At 37.0% G+C, this 27838-nt stretch overlaps 1 protein-coding gene across 5 annotated transcripts in view; it reads left to right on the top strand.

Moving 5' to 3' along the window:
• The window catches only part of COP1 (COP1 E3 ubiquitin ligase), a 279203-nt gene extending 252285 nt beyond the window's left edge, over window positions 1-26918 (top strand). For all 5 annotated transcript variants that reach the window (XM_007165364.3, XM_057544833.1, XM_057544840.1 and 2 more), the window contains 2 exons: window positions 24355-24399; window positions 26575-26918. In XM_007165364.3, the coding sequence (XP_007165426.3) occupies window positions 24355-24399; window positions 26575-26592 (63 nt within the window). In that variant the 3' untranslated portion in view covers window positions 26593-26918. The remainder of the gene's footprint in view (window positions 1-24354; window positions 24400-26574) is intronic.
• Window positions 26919-27838: the final 920 nt, after the last annotated feature.

The raw sequence follows: 27838 nt of genomic DNA, 5'->3' as shown, positions 1-27838 counted from the left end.
GACATATCTGGACAGAAGACCATAAACCAGCATCTGGTTACTACCAACCAGGCAGTATATAATAAGTGTTATCTTAATTCAAAATCATCACTATAAATCTTTTAAGTTATATACTTTTGATGTCTGTTTACAAGTGAAATTGATGTTCAGAGAGGTTAACTCATTTACCCAAGAGAACACAACTGAATAAGGAGTAGTAGAGTTGAAATTTGAATCCAGGTTTACCTTACTCCAAAACACATACTCTTTCTGCTACACTGCCTTCAGGTTGGAGAAAAGTGTGAACAAAGGTGTGGATAAGGGAAACCGTAGCAGATGTGTAGGAAACTTTTAATATAGTACACGTAGGAAGTTGCGATAGAAACTCTCTTGGGGAATGAGGCTGGAGAGGTACCAGAGTATACAGTCTGGAATGCCATACAGAAAAAGAAGTTTGGGCTATCTTCTATAGGGAGTAGTAAGCTGCTAAAGCCCACTGTACAGGGAGATGAGATTATCACATGAGAATATTTTCATAGCAGTTATGTAGAGTGCATTGTAATGAAAGGAGATTAGAAGTAGAGAGTTCAGTTAGATAGGTTATTAAACGATTTAATCAGTATTTTTTCTGTATTCAGTTTCCTTTTAAAAATGTTAAAGTTGACCTCACATATTACAAACATGTTTATTTAAAGGTATTTCAATATATTCACTTCAAAAAAAATCTTTTGAACTATTTTGAGGATACAGTTATTATCTCCCACCTACTGGCACACAACTTAAATTTTTAATTTTTTTACTTTTTCCAGGAATTTCAGTTGCTGAACTTAATACATGTGAATTGAAGAGTTTTATTAAGGGATAGGATTAAGGATGACCCTAGGGCCTGGGGCGTGGGGTCAGGGGTGGAGACATCACTGAGGGAATAGAACACCAAGAGTAAATCTAATCCTATCTTCTCCTTGCTACTGACTCCTTGTTATCCATAAACAAAATCCTGACTCTGGTATAAGAGATTTAGTTTGCATGTTTACCCCAACCTATTGTTCTTATCTCATCAACTAATACACAGGCTGATTCAAAATTACTCATCACCCCAAAGCACCATTTTCTTTCAAACTCATGGCATTTCCATGACCGTGTCCCTTTGCCTAAAATATCCTCCATCTATTCTCTTGAGAAATTTCAACTATTACTCTTCCATGTTCCACTTGTGGCCTTGTCTGTGAAACCTCTCATCTCTCCCACTTTCCTTCTTGCTTCCTCAGTTACCCTTTGAACTCTGTATTTCTTATACTATAATAATACACGTAGTAGTTTTCTTTTTAAAAGTCCATTTCCCCTTCTAGTTTATAATCTCAAGATCAGACATCATGTCTCATTTATCTTCAGAACCCCAGTAACCAGCACAATGCTTGGCATGTAATATCTACCCTAATGATGATAAATGGATGGATAATGATAGATGAGTTTAAATGGCATGAAATTAATTAACTTTATGGTGAAGCCACTATCATATCCTGAAAGTGCTGGGATAACGGACATTTATTCTCTCTGTAGAAGCAATTTGGTGAATTACCATATCACCTTGGAGATGAGGGAAAGCTTTTTCCAGAAGCTTCTGTCAAAGCTAAGTTCTAAAGGCTGAGTTAGCTCCAGGGACTTGTGCAAAGGCCCTTTATCCTACAGTTTTGACCATTAGGTAGAGTTGCCTCTGAGGTCACTAATATCATCTAATGCCCAAATCTAATAACCTATTATTAAACAATCTTTCATCTTCTCATGATTTTTGACAGTTTTGACTACCTTCTCTTTTTTAAAAAGAACTTTCCCTCACTTAAAAACAATCACTTATAAGATGCATTCTATATGCCAGATACATATGTGTCTCATTTAATCATAACAACTCAGCTCAAGTTTTTCTTTTTTTCTTTTTTTTTTTAAAGTAAATTTATTTATTTATTTTTATTTTTGGCTGTGTTGGGTCTTTGTTGCTGTGTGCGGGCTTTTCTCTAGTTGCGGCGAGCAGGGGCTACTCTTCGTTGCGGTGCATGGGATTCTCATCGGGTGGCTCCTCTTGTTGCAGAGCACGGGCTCTAGGCGCACGGGCTTCAGTAGTTGTGGCTCGCGGGCTCTAGAGTGCAGGCTCAGCAGTTATGACGCATGGGCTTAGTTGCTCCGCGGCACGTGGGATCTTCCCGGACCAGGGCTCGAACCCGTGTCCTCTGCATTAGCAGGCGGATTCTTAACCACTGCGCCACCAGGGAAGCCCTCAAGTTTTTCTCCCTTCCCTTCCCTCTTCCCTCTTCCCTCTTCCTTCTTCCCTCTTCCCTCTTCCCTCTTCCCACTTCCCTTTTCCCTTTTCCCTTCCCTTAGCTCTATTAGCTCAGTTTTCATTAGCTCAGTTTTATTTTACAGTTGAGGAGAGAGATTCAGAGAGGTTTGGTAACTTGTCCAAGATGACATAGTTTGGAAGTGTTAGAGCTTTGAACTCAAGTGTATCTGACTACAGTGACTGTGTTTATTCCACTCTGCCACTTGAGCTCTCTTATAGCATAGTTTGTCTGCATATTTTGTTAATTTGACTTTAGGGACACAGATTTAGGCCCATTTCGTTCTGATGGCCAATTACTAATATGTCCCAGAATACAGAAGTGAATTCTGTGGAGCTGCTTTTTTTGGTAAGAGAGGCCAAAAGACCTCTCTTAGGTGATCAAGGGGCTTAGAATTGAATATAAAATATAGCTTGTCACTTTAACAAGGATGAGATTCCAAATTGGAAGTAGAGTTGTTTGATACCCTAAACTCAAACAAGATAAGAAGAGGAAAGAATCAGTAGATAATTACCATACAATTGAACTTCATAGTAATGATGCTAATTTATCTGGAAAGATTTCATATCTAATCATAGTAATTGCTTCAGGGACTCAGAACAGGGAGGTGGGAGATGCTCACTTCTCTGTTCTTTTGTACTGTTTGGATTTTTACCACACATGTATTCTGTCTATTCAAGTAAACCAATTTTTTATTTTAAGAGAGAAGGTATCATAACAGTCCCTGAAGAATGGTGCATTATTGTCCCCATTTTTAAATCCAGCAATCTTGCTAAACTCATATCAACTTTAATTACTCATTTCTACATTTTCTTGTATTTTTTTATGTACACAATAATATGATCCACAAGTAATGAAAGTTTAATCTACCTTTCCAGTTTTGGTACCTTGATACATTTTATTCATTTTGATTTATTCCAATGGCCAGGAGCTTTAGTATAATACTGAATGGAAATGTTGATATCTGGCATCATTATCTTGTTACTCACCAAAGGGAAAACTTTTGAATATGTCATGATTATATATGATTTCTGCTTTAGGATTTTTGTAGATACCCTTAGAAGGAAGTTTCTTTTTCATTTGTCAGCTTGTTAAGATTTATTATCATATATGAATGCTGAAGTATATTATTGCTTTCTTTTGTACCTATTGAAGATGATATATTTCTCTTTGAAATATTGATGTAAAAATAGGTAACATTTTTTTTTCTAATGTTAAACCAATCTTGCATTGTTGGAATAAGCCCAACTTGTTTAAGATGTATTATCCTTACACATTGTTAAAACTGACTTCCTGCTATTTTGTTTAGGATTTTTCCATCTATTTTCATGAATAACATTGGCCTATAATTTTTCTTTATTGCATTGTCCTTGTCAAGTTTTGATTTTATAGTTACATTAGCTTCATAAAACAAGTTAGGGAATGCTCCTTTCTTTTCTTTCCTGTGGAAGATTTGTGTACGATTGGAATTACTCCTTTCTTGACTATTTGATTGAAATTGTAGGTAAAATCATATAAGCCTGAGGTGGAAAAAGTTTTTGACAGTTGATTCTTTTTTTTTTTTAATGCCTGTAGGATGATTCATGTTTTCTATTTCTTCTTGATCAACTTTTTATAGAAATTTTTCCACTTGGTTTAAATATTTGATTTGTTAATATAAAATATTTCCATTTTTTTCTACAGAATTATTTATTATTCTCATTCTGAGAGGAGAAGTCAGTTTAACATAATGCTTATCAACATTTGGAAAAAGAAACTAAATAAGGAAAGGGGTATATTCTGATTTTGTTTAATAGGTATCTATTTCTTCAGGTTAAAAAAAAGTTGTTTATCATCATGAGTACCAAGGCTTATACATAAAACCATCCTTATTTTATGGGAATGTCTGGTCCATGAATATGGTATATATGTCAGTTTATTTAGGTATTCTTTAATATCTCTCAGTGTTGTTTTATAATTGTCAACACGTAGGTCTTACTTATATTTTAGGTTTGTCTCTAAGCAGTTTATACTTTGATGTTATTATAAGTGGTGTTTTTAAAAAATTTCATTTGCTAAGTATTCTCTGCTAGTTTATAGAAATAAATTGATTTTCATATAATGACCTTATATCTGACAACCCTACTAGGTCAGTGTATTAGTTGTAGCAGCTGTTTTGAAGATTTTTAAAGATGTTCTACATAGGCAGCCATGTCATTTACAAATAAAGACAATTCTTTGACGATTGCACTGGGTAGGACCTCTAATATAGTGTTAGATAGAAGTGGTGAATGCACGCATCCTCCCCTTGCTCCCAGTCTGAGAGAGAAAGAGTTTAACATTTCACCATTAAGTATAATGTTAGCTGGAAGTTGTTCATAGGTATTCCTTATCACCTTGAGGAAATTCCTTTCTATTCTTAGTTTCCTGAGAGTTTGTATTATGAATATGTGTTGAATTCTGTCAAATGCATTTTCCATGTCAATTGTAATTACATGATTTTTCTCTTCTATTCTGTTAAAGATGTTAATTACATTCATTATCTAAAAAAATTGTTAAACCAACTAGAATATCTGGATAGAAACCACTTGGGCATGATATATTATTCTTTTTATATATGGCTGATTATGTTTACTGAGATTTTGTTACAGGTTTACACATCTGTTTATAAAGGTAACTGGTCTGTAATTTTTTAATAATGTCTTTTGCTTTGTTTGACTCGCAAACTGAATTTGGAAGTGTTCCTTCCTCCTCTATTTTCTGATTTGTTCTTTGATTTTGGGGAATTGCATCTTTCATAGGATTTATTTATTTCACTATATGTCAATTTTATTGGCATAAAGTTGTTTCTGTTTATTCTCTATCTTTTTTAATATCTGTAGGATGTCTAGTGATATACCCTCATTCCTGATATTGTTACCTTACATTTTCTCTCTCTTTTTGTAGAGATTTATCAACTTTATTTCAAGAACTAGCTTTTGGTTTTAATAATTTTTACCTATTTTTGTCTTTTTATTTTATTGGTTTCTGCTTTTTATTACTACCATATTTATACTTGTGTTTTCTGTAATTTGCTTTTTCCCTAGCTTCTTAAGTTAAGCTGCAAGTTATTACATTATTAATGTTAAACTTTCTGCTTTACTAATATAGACATTAAGAGATATAATTTTCTATCTAAGCACTGTTGTAGCTGTATTACATAAGTTTTAATATATTGTGTTTTCAATATCTTTTAGTTCAGTACTGTTTCTCATTTCCTTGTGATTTCTTTTTTGAGCCCTGAGTTACTTAAGAATGTGTTTTTAAATCTCCAGGTATTTGGAGATTTGTGCCAGGTGTCTCTTGTTATTGATTTCTCCTCTAGGTCTGTTTGGTCAGAGACCACACTTGTATAGTTTCATTCTTTTAAATGTACTGAGATTTGTTTAATGGTCTGGCACATAGTCTGTCTTGGTAAATAGTTTACAGGCACTTGAAAAGAATGCATATTTTTGCCATTTAAGATTTTCTGTAAATATTAATTTGTTCAATTTGTTTCTGATACTATTTTTCATCTTTTATATCTTTTTTGACTTTCTCTCTACTTATTCTTTGAACTATTGACAGAAGAGTGTTGAAATCTGCAAACACAAGTGTGGAGTTATCTTTTCCAATTCAGTTCTGTCAGTTTTTGCTTTGTGTATCTTGAAGCTCTGTTTTACATAAATACGCATTTAGGATTTTTTTTTAAATTGACCCTTATTTAATTATAAAATATTACTCTTATTCCTGGTTATGTTCCTTGTCCTGAATTCTACTTTTTCTTTTTTCTTTTTTTTTTTTTTGGGTGCACCACACAGCTTGTGGGATCTTAGTTCCACGACCAGGGATTGAAGCTGGGCCACAGCAGTGAAAGCTCCAAGTCCTAACCACTGGACTGCCAGGGAATTCCCAGAAGTCTACTTTTTCTTTTTCTTTTTTTTTTTAAATTTATCAAGTATTAATTCATTTATTTATTATTTTTTAAAATTTTTATTGGGGTATAATTGCTTTACAATGGTGTGTTAGTTTCTGTTTTATAACAAAGTGAATCAGCTATACATATACATATATCCCCATATCTCCCCCCTCTTGCGTCTGCCTCCCATCCTCCCTATCCCACCCTTCTAGGTGGTCACAAAGCACCGAGCTGATCTCCCTGTGCTATGCAGCTACTTCCCACTAGCTACCTTTACATTTGGTAGTGTATTATGTCCATGCCACTCTCTCACTTCATCCCAGCTTACCCTTCCCCTCCCCATGTCCTCAAGTCCATTCTGTATGTCTGCATCTTTATTCCTGTCCTGTCCCTAGGTTCTCTAGAACCATTTTTTTCTTTTTTTAGAGTCCATATGTATGTGTTAGCATATGGTATTTGTTTTTCTCTTTCTGACTTATTTCACTCTGTATGACAGACTCTAGGTCCATCCACCTCACTACAAATAACTCAATTTCGTTTCTTTTTATGGCTGAATAATATTCCATTGTATATATGTGCCACATCTTCTTAATCCATTCATCTGTCGATGGACACTTAGGTTGCTTCCATGTCCTAGCTATTGTAAATAAAGCTTCAGTGAACATTGTGGTACATGACTCTTTTTGAACTATGGTTTTCTCAGGGTATATGCCCAGTAGTGGGATTGCTGGGTCGTATGGTAGTTCTATTTTTAGTTTTTTAAGGAACCTCCATACTGTTGTCCATAGTGGCTGTATCAATTTACATTCCCACCAACAGTGCAAGAGTGTTCCCTTTTCTCCACACCCTCTCCAGCATTTATCGTTTGTAGATTTTTTGATGATGGCCATTCTGACTGGTGTGAGGTGATAACCTCATTGTAGTTTTGATTTTCATTTTTCTAATGATTAGCGATGTTGAGCATCCTTTCATGTGTTTGTTGGCAGTCTGTATATCTTCTTTGGAGAAATGTCTATTTAGGTCAGAAGTCTACTTTTTCAGACATTAGTAGAGCCATCACAGCTTTCTTATGATTAATGTTTGCATGGTGTATCTTCTTCTCATTTTAAAAATCTGTTTTTTTTAATTTAAAGTGCGTTTCTTACAGACAGCGTAGAGTTGCTCTTGCTCTTTTATCAAGTCTTATCATCTCTGCCTTTTAATTGTAGTATTTAGACCATCTACATTTACTTGTTGGGTGTTTTGTCTGCCATTTTGCTATTTGTTGTCTATTTGTCCTATCTGTTCTTTGTCCCTGTATTCCTCATTTTCTTTTTTTTTAATTGAGTATTTATAATTCATTTTATCTCCTTTAATAGCTTATTAGCTATACTGTTTCTTTTACTTTTCTAGTGGTTTCTCTAAGGTTTATAATATTCATGTTTAACTTATCACAGTCTGTCATCAGATTATACCACTTTATATTACGGAAGAACCTTCCAATATACATCTATTTTCCCCTTCTATCCTGTGTAGTTTTGCTGTCCTATATGTTACTTCTGTTTATTATAACATAACATAAGGCATTGTTATTATTTATGCTTTAAACAGGCAATTATCTGTTAAGAAAATTAAAAGACAAATAAGCAAACATCTTTTATATTTACCCACATACTGATCATTTCCAGCACTCTTCATCATTTTGTTTAAATCTGAGTTTTCATGTGTTATAAGAACTTCCTTTAACAGTTCTTACAGTGCATATCTGCTGCTATCTCAGCTTTAGTTTGTCTCAAAATATCTTTATTTTTAAATAATATTTCTAGGTTGACAGGTTTTTTTCTTTCATCGTCTTAAAAAGATATATTGTATTGGCTTGCATTGCTTCTGCTGACAGATTGGTGATCTTGTTCCTCTATATGTAATTGTTGACCTAAAACAGATTGCCAGTTATTTCTGTAGCAAAAATGGGTTTATTCAGGATCATCAAAGAATTGCAATTCAGAGTTTGTAACTATGGTGAGTCACGTGCAAGTCCCCAACAAAATGGAGGGGAGAACTCTTTATAGAGGGGAAAAGGAAGTTGTGAGGGCTATAGTAAGCAAAGAGTCCTTGTCCTTTTATTGGCTGAGTTGTGACTGTCTCTCATTGGCTGAACTGTTGGCAGGCAACAAGAAAGAGTCTTTCTTCTTCCTATTGGGCTCTGCTCTCGTCATAGGGTGTGAGAGCTGCCCCTTCTGGTCTTCCAACTCTATTTTAATTGAGGTTTCTATTTAAGTCTTTTACATTTCCCCCTTTTGATCAAGATCTTTCTGTGAAAGCATTGCTGAACATGAATCAGGTTTTCCAGTTTCAGAAGTTTTTTCCCCTCGATGCCAGGAAAGACTTTTCCTGGTTGTAGTGTCTCACATCAGAGGGAAAGTGCAGAGATTGGAAATCTATTGAGGTCACATTTGAGTAACAAGGAGAGATAGGAGGGAGACCTCTTACGCACTTTTTATGTAAAGACTATATGGTGACCAGTCCCTCCCATCAGGAAACCTGCACAAGCCCCTTAGATAGCCTCATCCACCAGAGGACAGACAGCAGAAGCAAGAAGAACTAGAGTCCTGCAGCCTGTGGAACAAAAACCACATTCACAGAAAGATAGACAAGATGAAAAGGCAGAAGGCTATGTACCAGATGAAGGAACAAGATAAAACCCCAGAGAAACAACTAAATGAAGTGGAGATAGGCAACCTTCCAGAAAAAGAATTCAGAATAATGATAGTGAAGATGATCCAGGACCTTGGAAAGAGAATGGAGGCAAAGATCAAGAAGATGCAAGCAATGTGTAACAAAGGCCTAGAAGAATTAAAGAACAAACAGAGATGAACAATACAATAACTGAAATGAAAACTACACTAGAAGGAATCAATAGCAGAATAACTGAGGCAGAAGAACGGATAAGTGACCTACAAGACAGAATGGTGGAATTCACTGCTGCAGAACAGAATAAAGAAAAAAGAAGGAAAAGAAATGAAGACAGCCTAAGAGACCTCTGGGACAACATTGAATGCAACAACATTTGAATTATAGGGGTCCCAGAAGGAGAAGAGAGAGAGAAAGGACCCGAGAAAATATTTGAAGAGATTATAGTCGAAAACTTCCCAAATATGGGAAAGGAAATAGCCACCCAAGTCCAGGAAGCGCAGTGAGTGCCATACAGGATAAACCCAAGGAGAAACACGCCGAGACACATAGTAATCAAATTGGCAAAAATTAAAGACAAAGAAAAATTATTGAAAGCAGCAAGGGAAAAACGACAAATAACATACAAGGGAACTCCCGTAAGGTTAACAGCTGATTTCTCGGCAGAAACTCTACAAGCCAGAAGGGAGTGGCATGATATACTTAAAGTGATGAAAGGGAAGAACCTACATCCAAGATTACTCTACCCGGCAAGGATCTCATTCAGATTCGATGGAGAAATCAAAAGCTTTACAGACAAGCAAAAGCTAAGAGAATTCACCATCACCAAACCAGCTCTATAACAAATGATAAAGGAACTTCTCTAAGTGGGAAACACAAGAGAAGAAAAGGACCTACAAAAACAAACCCAAAACAATGAAGAAAATGGTCATAGGAACATACATATCGATAATTACCTTAAACGTGAATGGATTAAATGCTCCAACGAAAAGACACAGGCTTGCTGAATGGATACAAAAACAAGACCCATATATATGCTGTCTACAAGAGACCCACTTCAGACCTAGGGACACATACAGGCTGAACGTGAGGGGATTGGAAAAGGTATTCCATGCACATGGAAATCAAAAGAAAGCTGGAGTAGCAATACTCATATCACATAAAATAGACTTTAAAAAAAAGAATGTTACAAGACACGAGGAAGGACACTACATAATGATCAAGGGATCAATCCAAGAAAAAGATATAACAATTATAAATATATATGCACCCAACATAGGAGCACCACAATACATAAGGCAACTGCTAACAGCTGTAAAAGAGGAAATCGACAGTAACACAATAATAGTGGGGGACTTTAACACCCCGCTTACACCAGTGGACAGATCATTCAAAATGAAAATAAATAAGGAAACAGAAGGTTTAAATGATACAATAGACCAGTTAGATTTAATTGATATTTATAGGACATTCCTTCCAAAAGCAGCAGATTACACTTTCTTCTCAAGTGCGCACGGAACATTCTTCAGGATAGATCACATCCTGAGTCATAAATCAAGCCTCAGTAAATGTAAGAACATTGAAATCATATCAACCATCTTGTCTGGCCACAGCTCTATGAGATTAGAAATCAATTACAAGGGAAAAAACGTAAAAAACACAAACACATGGAGGCTAAACACTAAGTTACTAAAATACCAAGAGATCACTGAAGAAATCAAAGAGGAAATCAAAAAATACCTAGAGACAAATGACAATGAAAACACGATGATCCAAAACCTATGGGATGCAGCAAAAGCAGTTCTAAGACGGAAGTTTATAGCTATACAAGCCTACCTCAAGAAACGAGAAAAATCTCAAATAAATAACCTTTCACCTAAAGGAACTAGAGAAAGAAGAACAAACAAAACCCAAAGTTAGCAGAAGGAAGGAAATCATAAAGATCAGAGCAGAAATAAATGAAATAGAAACAAAGAAAACAATAGCAAAGATCAATAATCCTAAAAGCTGGTACTTTGAGAAGATAAACAAAATTGATAAAACATTAGCCAGACTCATCAAGAAAAAGAGGGAGAGGACTCAAATCCATAAATTAGCAATGAAAAAGGAGAAGTTACAACAGACACCGCAGAAATACAAAGCATCCTAAGAGACTACTACAAGCAACTCTATGCCAATAAAATGGACAACCTGGAAGAAATGGACAAATTTTTAGAAAGGTATAACCTTCCAAGACTGAACCAGGAAGAAATAGAAAATATGAACAGACCAATCACAAGTAATGAAATTGAAACTGTGATTAAAAATCTTCCAACAAACAAAAGTCCAGGACCAGATGGCTTCACAGGTGAATTCTATCAAACATTTAGAGAAGAGCTAAAACCATCCTTCTCAAACTCTTCCAAAAAATTGCAGAGGAAGGAACACTCCCAAACTCATTCTATGAGGCCACCATCACCCTGATACCAAAACCTGACAAAGATACTACAAAAAAAGAAAATTACAGACCAATATCACTGATGAATATAGAGGCAAAAATCCTCAACAAAATACTAGCAAACAGAATCCAACAACACATTAAAGGGATCATACACCATGATCAAGTGGGATTTATCCCAGGGATGCAAGGATTCTTCAATATACGCAAATCAATCAATGTGATACACCATGTTAACAAATTGAAGAATAAAAACCATATGATCATCTCAATAGATGCAGAAAAATCTTTTGACAAAATTCAATACCCATTTATGATAAAAACTCTCCAGAAAGTGGGCATAGAGGGAACCTACCTCAATATAATAAAGGCCATATACGACAAACCCACAGCAAACATCATTCTCAATGGTGAAAAACTGAAAGCATTTCCTCTAAGATCAGGAACGAGACAAGGATGTCCAGTCTCACCGCTATTATTCAACATGGTTTTGGAAGTCCTAGCCACGGCAATCAGAGAAGAAAAAGAAATAAAAAGAATACAGATTGGAAAAGAAGAAGTTAAACTGTCACTGTTTGCAGATGACATGATACTATACATAGAGAATTCTAAAGATGCCACCAGAAAGCTAGTAGAGCTAATCAATGAATTTGGTAAAGTTGCAGGATACAAAATTAATGCACAGAAATCTCTTGCACTCCTATACACTAATGATGAAATATCTGAAAGAGAAATTAAGGAAACACTCCCATTTACCATTGCAACAAAAAGAATAAAATACCTAGGAGTAAACCTACCTAGGGAGACAAAAGACCTGTATTCAGAAAACTATAAGACACTGATGAAAGAGATTAAAGATGATACCAACAGATGGAGAGAAATACCATGTTCTTGGATTGGAAGAATCAATATTGTGAAAATGACTATACTACCCAAAGCAGTCTACAGATTCAGTGCAATCCCTATCAAATTACCAATGGCATTTTCTACAGAACTAGAACAAAAAATCTTAAAATTTGTATGGAGACACAAAAGACCCGGAATATCCAAAGCAGTCTTGAGGGAAAAAAACGGAGCTGGAGGAATCAGACTCCCTGACTTCAGACTATACTACAAAGCTACAGTAATCAAGACAATATGATACTAGCACAAAAACAGAAACATAGATCAATGGAACAAGATAGAAAGCCCAGAGATAAACCCACGCACCTATGGTCAACTAATCTATGACAAACGAGGCAAGGATATACAATGGAGAAAAGACATCCTCTTCAATAAGTGGTGCTGGGAAAACTGGACAGCTACATGAAAAAGAATGAAATTAGAACACTCCCTAACACCATACACAAAAAGAAACTCAAAAAAAAAAAAAGAAAGAAACTCAAAATGGATTAGAGACCTAAATGTAAGACCAGACACTATAAAACTCTTAGAGGAAAACATAGGAAGAACACTCTTTGACATAAATCACAGCAAGATCTTTTTTGATCCACCTCCTAGAGTAATGGAAATAAAACCAAAAATAAACAAATGGAACCTAATGAAACTTAAAATCTTTTGCACAGCAAAGGAAACCATAAACAAGACTAAAAGACAACCCTCAGAATGGGAGAAAATATTTGCAAACAAATCCACGGACAAAGGATTAATCTCCAAAATATATAAACAGCTCATGCAGCTTGATATTAAAAAAACAAACAACCCAATGCAAAAATGGGCAGAAGACCTAAATAGACATTTCTCCAAAGAAGACATACAGATGGCCAAGAAGCATATAAAAAGCTGCTCAACATCACGAATTATTAGAGAAATGCAAATCAAAACTACAGTGAGGTATCACCTCACACCAGTTAGAATGGGCTTCATCAGAAAATCTACAAACAACAAGTGCTGGAGAGGGTGTGGAGAAAAGGGAACCCTCTTTCACTGTTGGTGGGAATGTAAACTGGTACAGCCACTATGGAGAACTGTATGGAGGTTCCTTAAGGAACTAAAAATAGAATTACCATATGATCCAGCAATCCCACTACTGGGCATATACCCAGAGAAAACCATAATTTAAAAAGACACATGCACCCCAATGTTCATTGCAACACTATTTACAATAGCCAGGTAATTGAAGCAACCGAACTGTTCATCGACACATGAATGGATAAAGAAGATGTGGTACATATATACAATGGAATATTATTCAGCCATAAAAAGGAACGAAATTGCATCATTTGAGATGTGGATGGATCTAGAGACTGTCATACAGAGTGAAGTAAGTCAGAAAGAGAAAAACAAATATCTTGTATTAACGCATGCATGTGGAACCTAGAAAAATGGTACAGATGAACCAGTTTTCAGGGCAGAAATTGAGACACAGATGTAGAGAACAAACGTATGGACACCAAGGGGGGAAAGCTGTGGGGAGGTGGGGGTGGTGGTGTGATGAATTGCACGTTTGGGATTGACATGTATACACTGATGTGTATAAAATTGATGACTAATAAGTACCTGCTGTATAAAAAAAATTGTGATCAAATGTATTCTATTGGAAAGAATCAAAAATAGACCATATTTACTCTCTAAATTATATAATAATTTAATGGAAAAAAAAGACCATATGCTATCAAGATCATAGACATTGGAGATCATCTGAAGTGTTATGTCATCATCAAAGGTTGTTTAGACAAATTTCCAACAGGTGTGGTCCAGATATCTTGGGAAAGCTGTTTCATCAGATATCATCTGCTTCAATTCTGGGAAGTCTTTACTTTCAGGTCACCAGATGATATACAGGTCCAGTTAGGGTTTGGTAATTTTTTTTTTTTTTTTTTGGTGTGTCATGTGAATCAAGAGTCTATTCCCTGGGGTTTGGAAGCACAAGGGTTGTTTAGCAGTACCTGATAGGGGACTTTCCAGCAAGGTTGAAGAGAGTCTTTCTGGGAGGTATCTTTTCCAATAGATGAAATCTCTATGTTGCAAAGTGTGAATGCTTAAGGTCTTCATCTTCTGGGAGTACATTGTGAAAAGATTGTTGTACTAAAACATGGTTACTTTTAATAGAAACAATTGAGTATCTTTCCATTTATCAGTTTTGAGTAAAGAAGCAGGAGCCTAGGGCATTGAGCATCCTATGACTGTCTCAAAGGGTGAGAGTTTTTGAGTTCCAAAAGGGGGTGGATCTAAGATTTAGGAAGACCAGTGGCAGTGCTTTTGGCTAAGGAATTTGGAGGGCCTTTATGAATTTTTCCAGTTTAGTCTTAGTAATGCCATTAGTGCATTCGACTAAACCAGAGGGTTAACAGTGGTAAGTGTAGTGAAAGTGTTGTCAATCCAGCCAAACAGTGCAGACTTGTTGAAATACCTAACCAGTGTAATGGGTTCCTTGATCATTATGAAGTTCAAGAGGAGTTCCCAGGTAGGGATAATCTTTTCCAAGAGCACTTTAGCCACAAAAGAGGCAGTAGCCTGTCTGTAAGAAAAGGCTTCAGTCCAGTGTGAAAACATACAGACCATGACTAAAATATATTTATTTCCACAAGACAAAGAAAGTTGTATGAAATCCACTTGCCAGACCTTGAATGGTCCATTAGGTAGTCTGGAATGTGTGGGAGCAGAATGAACAGGCTACCCTGTGTTGTATTTTAGACAAGTGGGACAAGTGAAGTAGGCACTTGTTGAGGCCTTTTTAATGTTTTCCCCACCAATATTGATTCATGAATGCTATTATTTTATCAATAAACCAATAGTTTAATGCATGTACAGTGGTTTGGAGTGGGAATTTTAGAGTCTCCATTAGGACTGGATTGTTACCTGGTCCAAACCAGAGGTTTCTCTTTTTATTAAACTAATAACTGTTTAATTTCCAATCTTATTTTTCCTTTTCTGAGGTCAATTGTTGGACTTCTCTAGCCAGTTTTTCTAAGTTATCATTTGGAGAAATGTCCCTTTGGACCATGACAGGGGTTTCACTGCTCTTGGTTCCTTTAAAGACAGCATACCTCATTAAAGGGGATCCCACAATGATTTTTTTGGTGGCCATAATGGCTATAAGGCAAAGAAGTTATCCCCATGCCACAGGGTCCAGTTGCTGCCTATAATACCCTCTGGGTTGATGGTGGTCCCTGTGTTATGGGGTGAGTACCCCAGGGACATTTCCTTTTTTTTTAATTATTATTATTTTATTTATTTATTTTTGGCTGCGTTGGGTCTTCATGGCTGCACGCGGGCTTTCTCTAGTTGCAGCGAGCGGGGGCTGCTCTTCGTTGGGGTGCACGGGCTTCTCATTGCGGTGGCTTCTCTTGCTGTGGAGCACGGGCTCTAGGTGCACAGGCTTCAGTAGTTGTGGCACTCGGGCTCAGTAGTTGTGGCTCGGAGGCTCTAGAGCGCAGGCTCAGTAGTTGTGGCGCACAGGCTTCGTTGGTCCGTGGCATGTGGGAATCTTCCTGGACCAGGGCTCGAACGCATGTCCCTGCATTGGCAGGTGGATTCTTAACCACTGTGCCACCAGGGAAGCCCCATTTCCTTCCTTTTCACAAACAAAAAGGAAAAAGAGAATCTGGTAATTGGGATGCCCAAGGGTAGGTAGGTTCATCAAACTCTCCTTTAAGGCCTTTAAAGGCTATGTCATCCGGTTTTTCCCATAAAATTGGTTCAGGGTTGTTGCTGTTGTCAAGTAAAACATATAGAGGTTTGGCCGTAAGAGAGAAATTTGAAATCCAGCTTTGGCAGTAACCAACTAGACTGAGTTTGGGGTTTTGATAAACTTAGAACACCATGAAACCTTCTGGATCTAGGTGTAGCCCTTGTTCTAATGTTAGATACCCTAAATATTGAGTCATCATCTGGGCAAGCTGCAATTTTTCCTTGGCAGCCTTATGTCCCTTTAATGCTAAAAGCTTTTGCAAGTGGATGCTATCTTGTGAGGAGGCTTGAGAAGGAGAGTAAAGAAGCAAATCATCCATATATTGCAACAAAGTAGAACCTCTAGGGAACTTTATATCATGCAGATCAGCCTTCAGGATTTGTGAGAAGTAAGGACATTCAGTAAAACCTTGAGCAAGCATTACTGCCCAGGTGAGTTGTTTTTCTTCCCAAGTAAAGGCAAAATGGTATCGGCTAGCTTCAACTGGAATACTAAAGAATGCATTATATAAATCTGTTACAGTAAAGAATTTGCTTCCAGTGGGAATAGATGTTAGTAACATATGAGAGTTCGGAACAACAGAGCATGGAGGGATAACAACATTGTTTATCACTCAAAAGTCCTAGACAAAACCCCACCCTCTGCCCTTAGGTTTTCTCACCAGTAAAATGGGAGTATTACAGAAACTAGTACAAGGGATAATGAGACCTTGAGCCTTGTAATCTGTCAGGGATTTTATGCCTTGAAGAGCTGCTTTATTACTTAAAAGATATCGGTTAATTTGGAGAAGAGGTTTTGAGGAATCTGTTTGAACCTTGATGGGAGGTGTGCTGTGAATTTTGCCAATATTAGTTAGAGATTTTGCCCATAAGGAGGGTGGTAGCTGTTTCAGTAGTGACAGATGATCAGTGTTTCCAGGGTCAGCTCTAGTACCATCAGAAATGGAACAAATAAAAGATGTCAGAGTCATTTGTTTTTTGGGGTTTTTTTAATAAATAAATAAATTTATTTATTTATTTATGGCTGTTTTGGGTCTTTGTTGCTGCACGCGGGCTTTCTCTAGTTGCGGCAAGCAGGAGCTACTCTTCGTTGTGGCGCGCAGGCTTCTCATTGCAGTGGCTTCTCTTGTTGCAGAGAACCGGCGCTAGGCGCACGGGCTTCAGTAATTGTGGCTCACAGGCTCTAGAGCTCAGGCTTAGTAGTTGTGGCACGCGGGCTCAGTAGTTGTGGCTCACAGGCTCTAGAGCGCAGGCTTAGTAGTTGTGGCACACAGGCTCAGTAGTTGTGGCTCGCAGGCTCTAGAGCACGGGCTCAGTAGTTGTGGCTCACGGGCTCTAGAGCACAGACTCAGTAGTTGTGGCACATGGGCTTAGTTGCTCCGCAGCATGTGGGATCTTCCCGGAGCAGGGCTCAAACCTGTGTCGCCTGCATTGGCAGGTGGATTCTTAACCACTGTGCCACCAGGGAAGTCCCTCATCTGGTTTTTATAAAAGTAAATTTAGGGATTTCAAAAGTTCCCTATAATGGCCATTGATGTTCTAAATTGTCTTTGGTTAGGTTGGTCCATTTAGTTAGAAATGTGAATGAAGAAGGACCTTGGTTTTTAAATATAAAATTGGTCAGAGTCCCCTAAGGGCAGGGGACACCCTCAAAATATTTAGGTAACTGGGATCCAAATTTTTCTCTAGAATAAAAGAATAATTTTCAAACAGCCTAAACAGCTCAAATAGCCCAAACAGCCTGCAGACGTAATATCAGCCAGTCCTAAGGGAGCAGTCTGGTACAGAAGGAGCCATGCTGAAGACTGCACAGCTCTAATGAAACAGCCTAATTCTGAAGGAGGCAGGCTGAAAGCTTAATAGCACAGTTCCACTAGAGCAGCCCAGTCCTGAAGGAGTCAGGCCAAAGGCTTAACTGGCACAGTTCCAGTGAAACACCCCTGTTCCAAAAGGAACAGGCTGAAGGCTCGCAGTTTCAGTCAGGACAGCATGATTTCAATAATCAGCCCAAAGTGCCAAATGAGTACTTACCTACAGAACAGGGACTTAACCAGAAAGGACAAAGCCTTACAATATATCCTGAATAAAATCTTGTGAGCTTCAAAACCACAAAGAGGGTGCAAGCTCAAATCCAAGAGAAAGACTTACCCTCAAACCCCAAGGTCTGCAAGAAAAGCAGTTAGTGACAATGGGTTCAGTGTGGGTACTGCACCTATTTGCTCACCAGCCTTGGAGTTGTTGGGGGGTCTTGTCTGGATCCCCATATGGGCCACTGAAATGTTGACCTGAAACAAATAGACTGTCAGTTATTTCTCCAGCAAAAATGGGTTTATACAGGATCGCAGAATTGCAATTCAGGGTCTACAATCATGGCAAGGCACATGCAAGTTCCCAGCAAAAATGGAGAAGAGAACTCTTTTATAGAAGGGTAGAGGAAGTTGGGGGAGCTATAGTAAACAAAGAGTCCATGACTTTTTCTTAGCTGAGTTGTGATGGTCTCTCATTGGCTGAGCTCTTGCCAGGCAAGAAGAGGGAGTCTTTCTTTTTCCTGCTGGGCTCTGCTATAATCATCGTAGGATGTGGGAGCTCCCGCTTCTGATCTCCCTACATAATGTGTCCTTTTTTTCTCTGGCAGTTTTCAAGATTTTCTCTTTTTCACTCATTTGTAGTAATTTATGATGTGATGTCTTAACGTGGTGCTGTGCTTTTTTCCCACTGGAATATTGAGCTTCTTAGATTGTGGGTTTACAGTTTTCAAATTTGGAAAATTTTTAGTCTTGTATCTTCATATACCTTTTCTGCCCCTTCTCCTTTGTTTGGGATTCCAGTTACACATTTACTAGATTGTATATTGTCCTACTGTTCACTCAAATACTAATCTTTTTTTTCTTTCTTTCTTCCCAGCCTTTTCTCCCTCTGCTTCAGTTGGGATTTTTTTTTTTCTGTGTTGTCACATTTATTGGTGTTTTATTCTTCACTGTTTTAACTATTGTTATGCCCATCCAATTAATTTTTCATTTCAGATACTGTACTTTTCAGGTGGAGAAATTCCACCTGAAATACTTCTGTCTTCCATTTCTCTTCTCATTAAGTTCATTGTTTCCTTTTAAATATTTGAATATAATTATACTTGCTTTAAAAGTCCTCATTTGCTACTTTTATAGTCTTTGTCATTTCTAGATCTGTTTCTGTTCATTGAATTTTTCCTCATTATAGGTCATGCTTGTTGCCTCTTGAATGCTACACACTGTGAATGCTTTATTGTTGAATGTCTAGATTTTGTTGAATTTTTTTAAGAGTATTGAAGTTTGTTTTGACAGAAAGTTAAGTTTTTGGAGATAAACTTGATTCTTTTGACACTTGTTTTTAAACTTTATTAGGATGACTCTGAAGTAGCAGTTAGCAAAACTTTTTCTTAAAGGACTAATATTTTAGTCCTTGCAATTAAATATTGCAAATATTTTACACTTTGCAGGCCATATGGTCTTTGTTGCAGTTCCTCAGTTCTGCTACTGTAGTGCAAGAGCAGCTATAGACAATATATACCCTCAGTCCTTGGTATGCACAGGAATTGGTTTAAGGACCCCTGACAGATACCAAAATCTGTGGATGCTCAAGTCTTTTATATAAAATGGCATAGTATTTAAATATAATCTAGCACATCCTCCTGTATACTTTAAGTCATCTCTAAATTATTTATAATACCTAATACAATGTAAATGCTATGTAAATAGTTGTAAATGAAATGTAAATAGTTGCCAGGAAATAGCAAATTCAAGTCTTGCATTTTGGAACTGTCTAGATTTTTTTTTTCCAAATATTTTTGATCCACTGTTGGCTAAATCTGCAGATGTGGAACCAGAGGGCCAACTGTAAACTAATGACCATGGCTGGGTTCTACTAAAACTGAAATACAAAATACAGGCAGTGGGCTGGATTTGGTCCACAGGATCAGTTTGCTGATCCCTGGTCTAGAGAAACATTTGCCTTAATGCTAGTTTAGCCCTACTGATAAGGCATGACCCTTCTGCGGACTCTGCTAAATGCCCTGAATGTTCATTGAGGGCACTGAATGTTCTCTTCACTCTGGTTGGTCAGAACTCAAACATCTCCTAACCCTGTGTGAACTCTGGCATTTGATAATGTAGATTCTCAGTAGTTGTACTTTCCCTGTTCATTGTTATTTGCCTGGCTTTGTGTAGTTTCACCCTATGAACACACAGTTGTTTATTCTGATGTACAATCAAGGGGACCCCCAGTACAGATTCCTGGAACTCTACTTTTAAGTAGCGTTCTCTTCTGTGGTACTTTGCCCTACAAATTCCAGCTGCCCTACAGATACTCTGTGCTTCCACCTCTGTCTCCTCAACTTAGTCTGCTGTGGTCTGCTCGGATTCCTCTGGGCTCTATTTGGATTCCCCCTCCCTTGCTGTGTGTTCCAGAAGTTGCCTCCAGGCAGAAAGCCAGGGTGATGAGAGGACTGACCTTTTCTGTTTCTCCTCTTGCAGTGATCACAGTCCAGTGCTGCCTGTTGTCCAGCGCTGTCTCATGTATTTTGTTCAGTTTTCTAGTTGCTTAAAGTAGGAGAGCGAATCCATTCCATTTATTCTATCACAGCCAGAAATAGAAGTTTTTTTAATTACATATTCATATATCTAGTGAAATTGCTTCACATTTAAAATCAATTATCTATCTCTAGGAATAAATCCTCCAATTGCAAACTAAGTGAATAATTGTTAATTCTCAACTTGCTCAGGATTTTAATGTAGTAGCTATAATGACACTTTATAGGCAAGCTGGCAAAGAGGAAACTGTTCCAATGGATGCTAGTTTTGTTTTAGTATAAGTTAACATATATCTCTGGCTTTATAAGCAAGTTGGTATACGTTTATGTATGTGTCTTCTACTTTTATAAAAAACTTGCTGCTGATTTTTCTATTGTCTTTTCTTAATTTCTTTATCTTAAGAAGAAAATAGTAGTTGCATTATTATCTTAACCTTGAGGAGGGCTTTGCAGAAAAACTGCCAGTTTCCAAGAAAGAGGGAGAAAATAATGAGAATTACTGGCTGGCATTTTAATTTTATTTAGCAAGTACAAACAACCCATTCAACCAGAACTTATATTAGGGCTCTGGCAGGGTACAGCTACAGCAAAGAATTACTAGTCATTCAAAATGCAAACAAGAATCACTCAAAACCTACAGTGATAACTTTGTACATATCACTTCTGTACCTCTATGCTAAAGTAAAATACCTGGTTTTGTTTTTCTGTTGCATGTAAAAATTCATTTATCTTAAGCTAATATCTAGCTATCTGAAAGACAGTTTAATCCTAAACCCCTTTTTAATAAGTTCATGGTCTTTGGAGGGAGGGGCATACTGAGAAGTGAAGCTATTATTTTTCTTTCATTGTTTGTTAATTTGAATAGTTTTGAGTGTTTCTAAAATTTCCTTGGACACTCTGTCACCTATATGTTAGTCCTAAAAGACGATTCCAACTGAGCAATCACTTTCTGCGTTGGCTTATTTGTAAATGAGATATTTATCTGTCTCCACAGGAAAAGGTGTTTAGAGTTAACTCTGGTAGCACCTAATATGGCCACCTCTTAATGCCATAATAGTCCTCAGGTTATAAAAAGACATCCTTTATTTATGTTGTGTAGTCATCAGATGTCTTCCTTCTTGGGTTTACTGTAGTAATTGTACAGACTTCAAATCCCTCTTATGTGGTGATCTAACTAGATTTTTTTAATATGTATTGAGCATACTCTTTCATACTGTATGATAATATATCACATTTTTCAAACATTCTTCCACTAAGAATTACAAATTTATGTCATTCATAATCTCTGTAACTGGCAGAAGTGGATTCCCCCTTACCCTCAGGGTGAATCTTCATCTCCACCAGGTTTTTCTACCTTCTTCTGTATTAAAAGGTGACTAGAACCAAAATGGCAGAAAGAGAGAGAGAGCTTTGGCTTATAAATTTTTCATTATTCTGACATTATGTGTTCCCATAGCAGAGGGAGCAATTCTTGGTGACTGCAGCATCTAATGATGGTAGTTGCTTTCTTGGAGACAGGAGTCTTTCTTCAAACAGAAACTAGATTGATCTGTTTGTAGCTTCATTTCTGGATGGTGCTCACAGAAGAATCATTTCTGGGTTCTCTGGTGGCAGTTGTGATGTAACACAGCTTGTTTAAAATTCTTGCTAGAAAGAAATCCACATTACACCACAGTGCCTCTTTTTGTTTTCTGAGGCAGACATAGAAATTCCACCTCTGGAGCAGCTCAGAGTGAGTTATTATATTCCCTAAGGGTACCTCAAACTCACTCCAACCACTTTCTGAACTCAGTTTACTAAAAGAGTTGTTAAATAAGGGGCATTTGGGAATATCCCTTATTCCAACCACACACACCCCCCCAATATGGAAGTATTAACTCTATGCACATTCAGCCCCAGTAGTAGCCCATAATTCCCTGAAGTGTATATTAAAACTAATTCTACTAGTGAATGTTATATTACCTGTGTTACTATTTTCAAGAATACATGTGCTGATTTAAGGGAAAAGCTCAGCTAGGAAAATATCAGTGTAGGGGAGAAAAGTATTCCCTAACTCTCTTAGGGTCCTTGGCTGGGTCTGAAGATTATGCTGACAGAGACAAATTAACAGGAGAAAAGCATACAGGTTTATTTAACATGTTTTACATGACATGGGAGCCTTCATAAGGAAATAAAGACCCAAGGATATAGACCTGTGTATTTTCTGCTGTGTTTGTGAAGAGTGGGAAGTCATGTAGCAATGTGATAGGTTCAGGGGTGTGAGGTAATTGCACTCAGGAGTAGTAAGCTGCGGGGAAACTTGGCAAGGCCTGTTGATTTGGATTCTTCTTAGCATTCCTTCGTCGTTGGAGATAAGGATGCTCCTTTACTCTGGTTGTAGGGAGGGCACCTCCCACATGAGGGTTTTATGACCTGTTTTAGGGGAAAAAGGTGAGGGATATGGGAGGTCAGAGTGACCTTCCTGCTTCTGCCATTTTCTCAAACTCCTTTGGCTTGAAATATTCAATATGCCAGAGTGCCATATTTGGGGGTTGTGTGTTCCAAACTCCATCATCAGCAATTCCCATGCCCACCTCCAGAAGAAGCATATGTCTTTATTCCTTCTTGATACAACTGACCATTGATGCTATCACCACTGACTGCATTCAAGGAATATTCTGATCCCCCAAATTTGGGGGTTAGTGGAAGAAATTATTTATTTCCTCTTCACCAGTAGCAACAAGGTGAGCATTTTTCAAAAGTAACTCTACTAGGAATCAAAGAGAAAAAAGATAGAAATGTAGACGTTTGTAGAGCACAGATGCCTTGTGTCAAAGAAACTAAGGTTTAACTCAAATTGGCTGAAATAACTTTCCCAGAATACAGATCAAGAGTTTTCTTTCTTCTCTTCATCACTTTCTGATGAAACCTGTAGGGTATTCAGACAGATCCTATCCTTCAGTGAAGTTTGACCACTTTCTCTGTTTCTGAAAGCTATTATTTGAACTTGGTCTGCCCATCAGCCATATGGCCTCTATGGCAGTTTTGAGTCTGTTTACGTCCTTCTGGCCGCCTGCTCTTAAAAGCAAAAAGACTTGTCTACACTCCCAGGCTCAGAGCCTATTAGACTCTGTTTCCAGTGGAAGGCATGTCCTAGCTCTTCCTATTCAATGAGATTCTCTCTGGTAAACTCAGTCTTGTCTATTTCTTTTTCCACCCTTTCTACCTTCCAGAGATAGTTTTTTCTTAAGGCTTAGAATATTTTTAAAAATATGTTGCCACATGCATTCTATCTCAAGTAATCACCAAGGTTGTTAAAAATGCATATAGTGAGTGATAGAATAATTAAAAAGAAAGATAGCCTTTTTTCTCCCAGATGAATATTCACATTCTGTTTTATTTTGTTTTTCTAATACCAAATAGCTAGCAATAGAGATTTATGCCAATTACTGGTGTCTTATGGGAGAAAGTGAATGAAGGGGGAGTTTTCTGTGGAAAGGATTGTGTACTTTGTTTTTCTCAAGTTATTCTTATTTTTATTTCAGTCTTTGTTTCTCTTGGCTTTCCTCCTAGTGGCAATCTGTTTCTCTTTTATTTTTCTTTACATTTGAAAGTTTCCTACTCTGCTTCCAACTTAATTTTTTTATTAAAACTTAATCTTCAAAATATTGGATTTTGTATTTATAATTCGTAGTTAAAAACGTGTTAAAGTTGGTTTTCCAGTTTAGATTGTATTGGCGTCTTAGGGTGAAGTGAAGAAAGAAGGATGAAGATTAAATTATTCTCCTGGACTGCCCTCCAGGAAATCCTTCTCTATACTCTAAAAGTTCTTGTTCTTTTCTAGGAGTCCAATGTGCTGATTGCTGCTAACAGTCAGGGTACAATTAAGGTAAGCTATTTTATACATCTCCATTTTTAGGCTATAACAGACTATAACATGGAAATGCAGAGTTGTACTAAGCCTTAGAGAGCATGCCAAATCATGGGTCTCTGTCTACTTGGAAATGGCTTTGATTGAAGGGGAAAAGAATAGGTAGCTTGCAACTATGGGGAAGATGATAGTACTTGTTAGAGGCTATACGAATGCTGAAGAGATTGAAAGGCGGTCAGGATGAAAAACAGACGAAGACTGTTAAGCATTCACGGTGGGGCGAGCACTGCTGAGCTTCTATCATGCCAGTGCAGCTACCCCACAGGGTGTTCAGGGAACAAGATCCAAGATACAGCAGCAGATGCTTAGACATTCACCAGGTTTTAAAATGTCTTACTCTGATTTTACTCTTCTCTTCCTCGTGTTTCTCTTCCTTCTCTTCCATGACAAGGAGATTTTTCCTCAGTTGCTAGGGGAAGAAAAGGTATTCTAGTGTTCCGTTGAAAATTGATTGATCATGTGATTATGCCATTGTCATAATCTGAAAACTTTAATGTCTCTTTGCTCACAGTCTCATTCCCAAATTCATATATAGTTTTCCACATACTTTTCTTTGTAGTTAGGAGTTCAAGGAAGTAAAAATTTTATCTAGTTAAACCATTGGATATTCAGCACTTGGGCACAATACATTGGATAAATAAATCCTGAGCTAAGCAGTGAGCTTTTAAACAAAACACCATTTTGGAGGGGGTTTTTAGTACATGGGTTTGATTAGCACTTATTCTGTGGGTACCAGTTCTTTCCACATATTCTCTGCTGATACAGAAGTGTTAGGATGTATTTTTTAAATAATATGTATCTATTTTCCTGCCAATTAGCATTAATTTTGCCATGGCTTCCTTCCACTCATCCTGAGTGGAGAATGACCCAGCAACCAAGAGAGCAAATCCAAGCCTCACACATTGTCCTACAGAGATGAAATGAGCAAACTCAAAGCAGAACTGCACTGTTAGCTGGTCAAATTAATTTACATGGTATACTTCTTTTAATGCAGCCAGTTTCTCTATTTGGAAAGCTTCATTAGAGAGCCAGGGCTGTGTTCTGGAAGCCTCAAGCAAGATGGTAGAAGATCTTGGAATCTCTGTTTTAAGTGGCTCTCTATAGTCTCTCAGTTTTTCTTTACTTTATTCTCATGGCAAGGCATGTATTGAAAAAGCTGTACTGTATTCTTCAACAAGTTTGGCCTTTGAGGCAATTGGGATTGCTAATGTATCTACAGAAAGCTCAAAGCTACATACATACTTATAGGATCTCAGCGACAAATCTAAGATTTTTGTTCAACAGCATTGACCTCTTACGTAAAGTAGCGTACTTGGCAAATGTAAAGACAAAAAGCATTATGAAAGCACAGATATAAGTCAAGCCTTAGCACGGCAGAAGATAAGTTGCTCCTTTAATTCTTTGCCACCTAGAATTACAGTCTCCATCTAACATAATCCTTTTTGACAGTGCTCATAATTGTCCGCATGTTCGATGTCCTTTCTCAGCCATTTCTTCTACTCTTTTTATAACTGATCATTGCTTCTTCTTATTTTTATTTTATTTACTTTTTATACATCTTTATTGAAGTATAATTCTTATTTTTAGTTTTAGCACAACTTTTTCATATGATAAGGTACTACTTTAACTCTAATAGCTAACAAAATATCTCGACACCCAGATGCTTGACTAGAAAATAAATGAAGCAATAGGAAAAGACAAGATTTTAGGTCCTGTATACCTTGATCACTATAAAATGTTTATCAGTGCAAGAAGTAAATGGATTAAAATTCTAAACAGCAATACTTAAACTTTTTCTTATGAATGTGGAAAGATACCAACATAGTATTCCAAAAATGTTATATTCATGCTATGCATCAGTCAGTTCATATATCTGTATGTTTTATGTAGTTTATCTTGAAGGCTCTTTTGTTGACTGTGGAGATAACTAATCTGAAAGAGTTCATGCGACTATTGAATTGAAAGTAAGAATGGATTAATGTCTAATCCCTTCAAATTCTTTGATTTTAGCCAAAGCAGTTGGGAAAAGTCTACTTGATTTGGTTCTCCATTTACAATATAATAAAGACTGATTAAACTCTTACTATATTTTAAAACTATTTTATTATACTGATTCTTTTTTCTCCCTGTTAGGTGCTAGAGTTGGTATGAAGGGTTTACTCAAGTTGAATTGTACTTGATCCGGCTGAAGTACATCTGCAGCTGACAATAAGAGAAGACAGAAACTGTCATGTGATGTCTCTCCCCAAAGTCATCATGGGTTTTGGATTTGTTTTGAGTATTTTTTTCTTTTCCTTTTTTTTCCTCCTTTATGACCTTTGGGACATTGGGAATACCCAGTGAACTCTCCACCATCCATGTAACTCTATGGACTTTGCTGCTGTTGGTGGTATGGTTATCTAATTTTTGTGATAGGGAAACAAATTCTTTTGAATAAAAATAAATAACAAAAAATAATAAAAGTTTATTGAGCCACAGCTGAGCTGGGAAACTTTTTGTCCAATGTGGCAAGAGATAATTTTATCTTTTCAAGAAGTAGCACACATGAACTATAGTATAATGTACTGATGAATAATTTTTAAGGTCCATATTTCCCCACCTCTTTGGAATTATGCATATCAACATAAAGTATATGGATTCTTTTCTGTGAATTTAATGTTTACAGTAGGTAGAAAGATTAATTACTTTATGAAGTTCTCTCTTCATTCTCTGACCAGATTTATATTATCAGCAAGTACCAGATTCCTCAGTTCCTCTGGATCTGGCCAAGGGTCTAACATTTTGACCTGTTGAGACCACATTCAAACAGAAAGGGAATATCAGTCTGTGACAGCTATCTCTGTCTTTTCCTTTGAAATGTTACCCATAAGGCCCTAAATAAGCCCTAAATGTAGACAAACCAACTTATTTTATAAAATCATGGCTATCAGGTAGTCATAGGTATTAGTACCATCGTGGGGTGATCAACTTTGAGCAAAGGTCAGCAAACTTTTTCCATAAAGGGCCAGATAGTAAATATTTTAGGCTTTGCAGGTCATATGGTCTCTGCCACAACTACACAACTCTGCCATTGTGGCAGAAAAGCAGCCACAGACAGACCATATATAAACAAATGGGCATAAGCTGTTTATGAAACAGGTGGAGGCCCACAGACCATGGTTTGCCAGCCTCTCACTTAGAGGAAAAGAAACTGAAGCCCTATTATCCAAATTTCCAAGCCATATAATCTCTTAGACTGTCTAGTTAATTTCACACATTGTTTTCAATTTGTAAAAGGAAAGAACTTAAGAGTAGCAGGTCAAGCAAAAGTAATGTGAAGCTTTCTGTTTGAGCTACTTTAAGTCTGAACACTTTTTAGAAAAAGATATAAACAGAATTATATGCCACATGTATTTTA

Source organism: Balaenoptera acutorostrata, chromosome 1, assembly GCF_949987535.1.
Source record: "Balaenoptera acutorostrata chromosome 1, mBalAcu1.1, whole genome shotgun sequence".
Classification (NCBI taxonomy): Eukaryota; Metazoa; Chordata; class Mammalia; order Artiodactyla; family Balaenopteridae; genus Balaenoptera; species Balaenoptera acutorostrata.
This window is presented reverse-complemented; position numbering and strand designations above follow the sequence as displayed.